This window comes from Macrosteles quadrilineatus, unplaced genomic scaffold, assembly GCF_028750875.1.
Source record: "Macrosteles quadrilineatus isolate MER2022 unplaced genomic scaffold, UCM_ALF_1.0 Scaffold_3__2_contigs__length_128488019, whole genome shotgun sequence".
Classification (NCBI taxonomy): Eukaryota; Metazoa; Arthropoda; class Insecta; order Hemiptera; family Cicadellidae; genus Macrosteles; species Macrosteles quadrilineatus.
This window is the reverse complement of record NW_026542596.1, coordinates 1,080,801-1,091,294: the sequence shown is the minus strand read 5'-3', so window position 1 is coordinate 1,091,294 and position 10,494 is coordinate 1,080,801. Positions and strand designations below refer to the sequence as shown.

At 33.7% G+C, this 10,494-nt stretch overlaps 1 protein-coding gene across 1 annotated transcript; it reads right to left on the bottom strand.

Moving 5' to 3' along the window:
- Positions 1 to 1,883: 1,883 nt before the first annotated feature.
- On the bottom strand, positions 1,884 to 5,028 carry LOC128990301 (protein scylla-like). Its single transcript, XM_054412630.1, has 3 exons — positions 4,824 to 5,028; positions 3,233 to 3,410; positions 1,884 to 2,622 (listed from the first exon to the last, which is right to left on the bottom strand). The coding sequence occupies exons 1-3, from the start codon at positions 4,885 to 4,887 to the stop codon at positions 2,376 to 2,378; spliced, it is 489 nt and encodes a 162-aa protein (XP_054268605.1). The 5' UTR covers positions 4,888 to 5,028; the 3' UTR covers positions 1,884 to 2,375.
- Positions 5,029 to 10,494: the final 5,466 nt, after the last annotated feature.

Genomic DNA, 10,494 nt, shown 5'->3' with positions numbered 1-10,494 from the left:
ATTTTAGTGTTCATAATAATGTCTTCAAATATTATAAAATTATCTTGGAGCTTCAGTTTAAAACATAAGGTCTTTAAGAAATATAAGGCTTTTGATTTTTACAATAGTTACTGTCCGCCTCCTTGTTTCTGAAAGTCTACATAAGTTACATTCAATTTGTTAATCTTGTTACCATTTTGTTTAGTATTTTCCCCCTTTTGATTTACTATGCATAGCACTTGTGAATCACCAAAATCTGTTATTTGTCTAAATTAGATGAACGCTTTCTACCAGATATGTATGACCTTGCTTCGAGATTTGATGGTGCAAATTTCACTTCATAAATATTAAAATATGGTAAATGAGATGGTTATTTTTTTTTAACTGCCAATTTATGGTGTGTCATGAAGTGTCCTTACTAATATACATCAACAATTTTGTACTTCTTATCAATTACTAGATGCATTTTGGATCTCCTCTCATTCTTTCACAATGCAAATAATGCCTTGGTTTTTTTTTTTTATTTTTTTAATAATGAAATGCTTAAATCTTTTAAGTTTTAAGATTTAAAACAATTGTTGCGTTAAAGTTAAAGTCAATTAGGTAGGCCTACATCAATTTACTTGGAGTTTAAAAAAATTATGGTCACCTTAACCAGGCTTATAATTTCACTTATTTTAAGATGGAATTTTGGATTTATTTCCATAATGTTAAAACTGCAATCAAAATTATCCACAAGTAATAATCGTAATCAATGATGAACAATAGCAACTTAAAGGTTCTTCTAAATCTCGTATGTAATGCAACATATTTGCAATCTATCGATTTGGTGACCATAACATTTGATATTTCTTTAGCCAATATTATAATTAGTATTTATGTTTTCAAGAGTACATGACAAAAAATTTGCACACTATGAAGAAATATGCCTACACAGAAAAGGTGTTCTACTCAAATATAGCACACACAAGACATAAAAAAATTTGGTTTTGTATGAACTAAATAATAACATAATATACAGTAGTAATTTTTGTGGGCCTAAATGTTTCTAAACTGTTTATCTTCAAAGTTAAAAGTGTTATACAAGATTATTTTTTTTTAATTTGTAATTTTTGTATTATTTTTTTGTTATCATTATCAACTGTTTTGTGACTCTATATTCATTGTAAATGAAAACCAGCTGTGAAAACGTTCATGATTCAAATTAATACATGAGATTGTAGGATGTATGTTTTGTTACTTTTATAACGCAATAATTTTATCTTTTCAAAATAAGATTTTATAAATTTTCTTAACTCTCCTGAAGTGGCTGAAAAAATTAAGAGTTTATTTTACTATTGTACCTTCAGGTAATACAGACTAATAAATTGAGAATTAAAAATTGGAAAAATTCATTTATACGAATCTATGTGGAATATCTTTTAAGATATTGATCTTCCTTAGCTCTGTTTTAATTAGTCATTCCATACATTTTTCTGTTACAGAAGAAGTCAGAATAGGCTAGTTAACATGTAAATAAACTTATAGGATATGTATGTTTTGCGTTACTTGATTGAACAGTAATTTTATCTTTTAAAAATAACTTTGTAGGGATCAATTTAGCTTACATATTAGGGATATTTATTTTTACAGGTTCTTTTCCTAGTACAGTATCTTAATGATGTTGGTATTGCTTCTGTTTTATTTAATTTATTCGTACCAGTTACATTGTTCACCTACTGAGGTACCTATGAATGAAGTCAGACAAGTAAAATCACACAAGAATTCCACTTTCCTACTAATTATTTTTGTTATGCCTATTATTAGTAATAACAAATCAAGTATAGAATGCAAGTTAAATACCCAGAGAACATTCATAAATAATAGGTTGAGAGAGACAAAACTTTTATTTTGAAATGGTTTATTGTTATTTCACTAAACCAAAATATAAAATTATCAAAGAAATACAAAATAATAATTATTATTGCTATAGCTCTTGCTGTTGGTGTATTACATTTTTAGAAAGGTTTATTGAAACTAAAAATTTAAATATACATTAAACAAAGCCAATTTTTGTAAAAATATTCATAAAATATAAATTTTAAATCAAATATATGGGGTGCATTGCTAAAAAAAGTTGAAACTAATTTAACTGTTAAACAATGTTCAAAATGATTTCAAAAATAAATAATTACATATAAAAACTAACAAGTGCTTTAATATGAAATTCAATACTTGTTTGAGAGTCGAAACATCACAAAAAATCACAATTGATCATGCTACATCGTATCACAGAATATAACATAACTCCTTAAAAATCACAAGGCTGAAAGCCAATAAATTATTTATTGCTATAATACGTTTAATACAGCCAATAGTCGGAAGCAGTCTTGACTCTCAGTGGGATGTATTACGTATTACCGGGCTGGAGCTCGTGGACGGTAGAGCCTTGTCTTGTGTAGGAGGAAGTTGTTGCTGATGACCAGAGTGCGACCCTTGGTCAAAGTCTTCAGCAGCTGAGAAAGTCGCCACTTGTGTGTTGTGTCTTGTCTCAGCGTTAGACTCAGCAGGAAGGTGGAGCTCATCTGAGGGTCCCACTTGATGCTGCTGATCTTCACCTGACTGCCTTCCTCAGTCTCTAGCTGGATGTCCAGGGTACAGCCCCTGTAAACAAGGACAATGTTAAGTAAAAAAAGGAGTTTTAAAATTACTAATTACTGAAAGAATTTGATGGTCCATTAATGTGAGTTGCCAGAAAATAAATCAGTAACTGTTACAGTTATTTTTTGTGTGGTTAAATTATGGATTTGAAATGTTATGAACTATTTGGAATGTTTTAATGGAAGAAATTGTACAGGGATTGGGACAGTCACATTCATAGCATCTCATAAAAGACTGTAAATGCATATTATTAATGAATATTTTTACTGATTAGAAAGGTTGTTCATATTTTACGAAAGAAATATTTAAACAAACAACAATATAGACTTGAGCAATCACAGAGTTTCAAAACGTTTTTGGAGGTCTCCCTCTTTTCACACCCTGCTCTCTCACAGGAGTCGCTATGTGCTCAATGGTGCCTTGGAAATTTGTAGGTAGTGGAGGAAATTAAGGGAGCCCTTTCTCCCATAGTTAAATGACGTCACCTCATAAGCTCAAGTGTGCCCCGTCGCGTCGTCTACTGGCTTTGGGCTTAATCTGTCTGCCGGTCTTCGGTACTACTTGTAGCCTAACTTATTGACTGATGATTGGAAGGTTTGGAGTTGATATTTACCTAAGACCACAGGGCTCGCAGACAGACTGGGCCAGTATCTGGCTAGCGACTGTAGGCAGCAACTCTCGTGGCAGCAACACTTCACCACAGGATAACTGTGCAGACTTGGCAGCCCTCAACTCCTCACCTAGCCTCTGGGCCAGAGCTGAACATGCTACTTCCCACTCTGCTTCCTCTCCTGGACAAACAAAACAATAAAACATTAGCGTCGGAAACAAATACTTCAAAAAACAACAATCAATGACAGCGGAGTCAATTTGGGTCATTTAAATCTTCAGACTTTTATCAATCCCAAACCAGCAGTGATCTTCAGGGTGGAATAAGAAATAAATGTGCAAATCACTTGGAAATTGAATTAAACTGCTAAAATAGCTCCCAAGTGTCTGGGATTCGAACATTTCCTTTGGTTGGCTTTCTCACTAGAGAGGTCTTCCTTGGAAGAAGAATTTAGTGTGAAGGGGTAGATTTTGTAAGTATATTTAATTGAGAATTTATATTCCAATAGAAGAAAAAACTGTTTACTTATTGAATTAATGAACACTTGGACCTACAGCTTAACAGGAACTATGAACTCCACTAAATAAAGTCACTAGTTGGTGGGATTTGATCTTGCACCTCTAATAAATACAGAACTCTATACAGCTTCTAACTCTTACAGATTCAATACATTTTGAAGAGTAAAAGGGGTTTCAACATGACCATGCAACCGCAATGCAAATGGGGCTGATGCAAATTGGCACAAATTGGTATGCATTTGATACTGAATGGAATTATAAGTTATAATTTCGTACATTTAAACTGTTAAACCAAAACTAAACAATATTTCATGATCAAGACCGATCAAGACAGACCCTATACAATATCTGGAAGTCATTAATACATTCTTTTAGAAACACCTACAAAATAAGCCTGTACATAATTAATTGAATTAATAATTTTCCGACTTGTTCAGAACAGGTCCACTACTGTTCACCTATATAGCGTCATTACCTATGTACTTTATTTAAGTATAAACCTGGGTATTAATACTGTATCGAAGTCATCCCTGGCTTTGAAGTGAAAGTAAGTTACTGTAGGAGGTGAAATCATCTAGGTATTCTAGATTTTTCTGTCAATAGCCTACAACAGAAAAGGTAACAGCACAGACAATGGAATAAACCATTAAAGTATTATATTGTCTGTGGTTACAGTTATTGCTACTGTATCTGATCTATTTGATAATATCTAGGCCAGGTTGTTGATACTAAACAAAATGCTTTGGTTTTTGGTTACAGGTAAAACTTAGTAAAATTTAAAATAGATTAAGGCATAAATAATAAGAAAATTACAGTAGTTACAACTTAGCATTTTTAGCCTCAACTAATGTGTTGAAAAGGAGAAGAGTCTGTGATCTGTACAATAATGAGAAATAGTAGTAAGAAACTGTATAGTATAAACTTTAAAACAGAAATTGTACATATCTAAAATAATGTGAAAAATCTCAAAAAAGGTAAACATGGCTTATTAATAATTGACAGTTTTCAGAAATAATTAAAGGTACTGCAACTTTACTTTATTTGTTATTTAAATGACAACTTTTACGAATTCCTACCTTCCATCATAGACTGATGTAAATCCACAGAGTGTTGATGAGATAATTTCTCCACAGCAATCATTGTCACAGCACTTAAAACAATTGAAAATAACTTAGCTAGGAGCACTAAAATACTGAACTTCGTACTATCCTGTCAAAGTCACAGAAGAAACTGTACTGACTGAAAATACGACTTCTGTATTTAACGATCGGCGCCGGCTGTCCAAACTGAACTGAGCTGATGAAATTCACACATCTGTTTAACAAAGAAACTCGCTTCCCCCCTCCAACACACGTGGTGGGGGCGGCTTTACCCCTCCCCTACCCCTGATATTAGAGGCTTACAACAATACATTATTGATCGTCACGCTCACGCTGTACAACAATGGAAAATTAATTGTGATTATCCAACAATACTGATCACGCTTTTGAGCTCGTGTATTTGGCTCATTCAAATTTATGATATTTAACTAGAAAACTGGGTTTTACGAACGTTTTTGTATTCACTGTAATCACTGACTTACATCATCTTACATTGGCTACTTAAAATATTTTTTAAAACATCCATTTACTAATTATGTACACTTATTATGTTATTTATCTTTATACTGTACTGATGTACCATAGGCTATTAAAAACGGATATTTCTAAATTCTACCAGTTTAGGCTTCACCCTAATGTTTATATTGCATAAAAGGTATTGAAAGGTAAACAAATCTAATATACTCATCCATTACACTATTGACTTTAACAAAATGTATTGAAGTTTACACACTTACACATCTGTATTTGTATATACAAGATAGTTAAATTCCACTACTCTTCATTATGCGCGAATAGTATTCATTGTTAGAAAGCAACATTAGACTTTACAAGTAGATATATTTTTGAAAATTGTGAGCATTGTTTTTATACAGCTTTGGGAAAACTTTGATAATTAATTTTAAATTGACTGAGATTGCCTTCACAAACAAAAACAAAATTTAACCTCTTTGGTTATCAGAGGGTTTTAAGTAAGTTGTTTGAATAAATTAGTAAACAACTACACATAGTTTGTAATTAAATTCCATAGGCCTATAGGCTTAGGAAAAAAAACAATTATGTATGTTACTTAAAATGTACTTGGTTTTAAATAATATATTTCTCATTTATTTTTTCACAACAACATTATTAAAATCCCTGACAATGCAGGAAATGTAATTTAAAGTATTAGGACTACTGCTGAAATCTCAAGATCCAGATCGATTATCTAATAGTAAAATTAAACTATGACTTACGGGGGATATAACAAAAGGCATGTAAAGTTTGAGAAATTGTTTGTATTTCCCAGAAGATAAAATCGTCTACATCGAGTAAACATTGGGCAAACCGTATGTTTGATTGACCAAAACCATCATCAAGATTATTCTGTGGTTTGGCCAAGAGCGAGGATTTGATTGAAAAGTCAATTTAACTTTCTTGAGATTTCTAGTCTGAAAGAAATATGTCCTTAAAATAGAAAATGTACAAAATCGTAACACACTTCCAGGGGCTTACAGTAGGGTTTACGTTTACAATCCAGTAGGCCTACTTTTCTTTGAAGTTGTAATAAAAGAGCATCCAGCAGTTTCCAAATACGTCGTTAAATGAGGTAAAAATAATTAAAAGTTAGTACCAATTAATGAAGGAATGACATCAGTTCTCCCAAACGTTACTGAACATAATTATAATACTTGGTTTTAAATAATATATTTCCCATTTATTTTTTCACAACAACATTATTAAAATATGTTATAAAACATCCATTTACTAATTATTTACTAATAATTTACTAAGGCTACCGTTGATCCATATGGCAAAACAGTAAACTTTATGTATGTTGAATCTGTGCACTAATTCATCATCATTTACAAAGAAATTCGAAATAAGGAAATAATTGCTTGCATGCTATAGTTATTTGTGTAACTGGTGGGCAATGGCAGTTTGCACTCGTGGTACACATTATTTTCCTACAGTTACTATAAATCATATAAATAATAAGTCTTTGTACAACCATTATACAACACGTTTTTAGGTTAGGTTAAATCATTGTCTATTGGATACAGAAGGTTAAATCCAAACATTGAACGAAATGGGAAACGCTGCACCAGCTGATCGTAGTCGTAATATCTTTACGTGTTGCCAACTTATGTTCAAGCGTAAACGGATAATAAAAGCACGCTGTTTTGTGTTGTTTGGTTAGAATACTGGTGTGCGCCAAAGTAAAAACTGTGCGCCAAAGTAAGGCTTTCTGTACTATAATCTGTGCAAGGAAGCCCACTTTTTTCGAGTAACTGTAGGAAAAAACATTTTAAAATAGTTTGACACAGACTTATAAGCAGTTATTGAGATTGGCACTTAGGTTCATTTCTGGCGCATTTCCATACTCATTCATGCCCAAAGGCACGTAGGGGTACGGTTTTTCTTATCGTCACCATACTTCATATCAATGAATTAAAATCTCGTAACAAGCCAAATCTTCCACTATGGCTATGCGTCAGTTGTTTTATGACGGCTATTACACTGTTTACATTTAATACTACATTTCATCAGCCAGTGTTATCGTAATTGATAAGAATATTAGTCTACAATCGGCAAGTTATTGGGCTTTCCTTTTAAGTTTCCTCGACAAGACACAATAATTATTCCTTCTTTAAGTTTACTGATTCCATACTGATAACCATTGACAAAATAGCGTTATCTTAAATCCAAATTCCACGACTGTAATAAACAAATCAGAGCATTAGGTGTGACATGTTTTCATTGGCCCTGTAAAGCCCCCAAAAATTAAAACAAGCTGGCTAAAAGGAATACATTGTTTACTAGTCAAGTAACCTACATTTACAATTATTTGACAACTAGTGTTGGTATTGAAAGTAGTGACAAGGTGGCTCATATGATTAATTCGAGGGAAACGTTTACGCTTATTTTGAGTGCAGCGAAGATACTTCGCACACATACACATACTACTCAGGAGGAAAGTGAAATATGAATTATTTAAATATAAATTTGTTACCAGAAGGTTACCATTTCTGCTGTAAAAAAATGTTATAGTTGTGGTTGTATCTATATAGAAGACGGATTGCCATTAAAAATGTTCTGCAGCTGTGTCGTGCCTATAGCGACCCAAGCTTTTGGAGTGGGAGGTCATAAGAAATATCCCTCAAAATAATGATAAATATTGGACCGAGTCTATAGTTATTTGTGTAACTAGTGGTGAAAGTGGCACTTTGCTGCACACGAGAGAAATGTTTACGCACGAGCCGCAGGCGAGTGTGGAATGATCTCGAGTGCAGCAAAGGCCTTTTTCACTCGTGTTACACATTATATTTTTCCTACAGTCACTATAAAGCATATAAATAATTAGTCTTTCAAACACTATGCAACACGTTTTTAGGTTCAGCTGGCAACACAAATGGTGCCCTAGAGAAAGTAGTACCCGCGGTCCATATCACTCTGCTATTTTTCCTCGGCAATAAATGTGCTCCGCGTTTTGAGAATATAGTTCCGTATGTTTTTGTAATTTGAAGTGGTTTCCGCGCCTAAAAAAATGCTTAAAAGGTATTTTCTTGTTTATTAAGATCGTAGGAAGGTTTTAAAAACGTTTAAAAGAAAAGTCCAGAAAGTTCAGAAATACCGAAACTATAAACACGAAATGACAGGTTAAATCGTAGTTATAATAGTCAATCAGCTGCTCATAGTATAATTATCTTTAAGTGTTGCCAACCTATTTCCAAGCGTACACGGATTACGTGCATAATGGAACCACGCTGTTTTGTGTTGTTTCGTTGGAATCCTGATGTGCGGCAAAGTATAAACCGTACGGCAAAGTATAAACCGTACGGCAAAGTATAAACCGTACGGCAAAGTATAAATATGCAGCAATTAGCAGCTTTCTGTACTATAAACAGTACAAGGAAGCCAACTTTGTCGGGTGACTGTAGGAAAAGAAAGATTCTACAAAAAGCAGCTCGACTATGGAGAGAAATAGTCTTAAAATATAGTTCATAAAGAATCAAACATTTTCGAAGGATTAAAAAAGAAGAGTCACTTAAAAAAAGTTTGAGCGCATTTAATAATGTAATAAGTTGGTATGCGTCCCGGCAAGGCTACGATACGATTGTACAATACACATAAAGCTGTAGGTACCTCATGTTTTTAAAAGTTGGAAATAACAAAAAATTCAAATAATGCGATTGCTTACAGTTCAACCCCAAAACTTATCGTGGTAGCAACATAGAATAAAGAGTAGGCTCAATTTAACTGGCTTTTAAATACGGTCATATTTTGTTCAGAACTGAACATGGAATAAAATGTTTATCTCTATTCATTGAAAAACGAACATAGCTAAACGTAAATTGGGTAGACTAGAATTAAAGACCAGGTAAATAAAGGTCTTACATTCCACATGAGTCACTGAACTTGCTTGTCTTTTCCAGGAGTATTTCGGCGCAACTCATTCAAAAAATCATCTGTTAACAATGGGTAGCATGTGGCATTACAAGCTACTATTTATATTTTTTGCTGGGTTGCACCCGGCACGTAATCGTTCTGCATCCGTGGACAAGAGAGTATGGACAGGATATTAACTGTACCACGACTTGTTTTGCGGTATCCACGTAGGCACAAGCTGTGTACCTATATTCTCGGAATTGAGGTTCCTAGAAAGACGTCGCCGTCCCAGACAAGTCTAGACTTGTGAGAAGAGAGAGCCCCTTTTGTCGCCTCCTTACCTTTTTCGATCCTTTGTTCATTGTTTCCACTCGAAACCAAAGAATATTTTAACACATTGGGAAATTCCAGAATCCAGAATATTCCGCACCGACGTAAAAAGTAGCTCCTCAGTTCCTGCTTAGGAACACTAAGGTGAACTAGACCTTACTTACTAGAGGGGAACAATCAGTGGCGTCATTTCACCAAATCCTTGGGGGGGGGGGGTGGCCTCTGGGGGGCACGGATTACCCCTCCCCCGTTTAAACCCCCGGAAACTTTTGCAGTTTTAAAACAAAAAAGAGGGGCTTAAGCTTATTTTAATTGTCAAAAGCACTTTGAATGAAAACAAAATTGTGGGTAAGGCCACATACAGATTGGCCAATGGTTTAAGGGTCGTTTCTAACATACAGATTGACCAAAGGTCCTAATGAGTAGGGGCAGAAAATGGGGGCGGAGCTTACAGCATTGATGTCCCGTGGGGGAGGAGCTTGTCTATTCAAGTCAAGTGTTTGATGACGTTTTCTAATCTTACCTGTCACAGAGGTGGCCAAGCTCAAGAGACGAATTTTACTTTTTAAAACACTAAGTTTTATGTAAACTGTTAAGTAAACAAATAAGGTTTTTAAATTCAACTTTAGCATAAACAACACAGTGCGGTATTCTAATACAAATAGTAAGCTGTAAAATATAACTAATTGCTTATTAACTCACTATCAATTTCTTTTCAAGTACACAAAGTACATTTTTTGGGAGGTCGAGTTGGTTACGAAATTGTTAGTTTGTTTTACCTAGTTATAGCAATAGGGATAATGTTATCATTTAAAAGTCCTGAAGTGGTTTTTAAGATTCAAAGCATAAGCATTCTCGTTTTTATGTGTATACCCGTTGTTTGAAAATTACCTTGAATATCTGTCTTAGTATTTCGCACACGATGTTCATTATTTTTAAGTTCACAAAA

Coding starts and splice junctions, on each gene's coding strand:
- LOC128990301 (XM_054412630.1), bottom strand. CDS start 4,887: ATGATTGCTGTGGAGAAATTATCTCATCAACACTCTGTGGATTTACAT. Junction 3,411..4,823: donor ACATCAGTCTATGATGGAAG/GTAGGAATTCGT, acceptor TTGTTTGTCCAG/GAGAGGAAGCAGAGTGGGAA. Junction 2,623..3,232: donor TGCGAGCCCTGTGGTCTTAG/GTAAATATCAAC, acceptor CCTTGTTTACAG/GGGCTGTACCCTGGACATCC.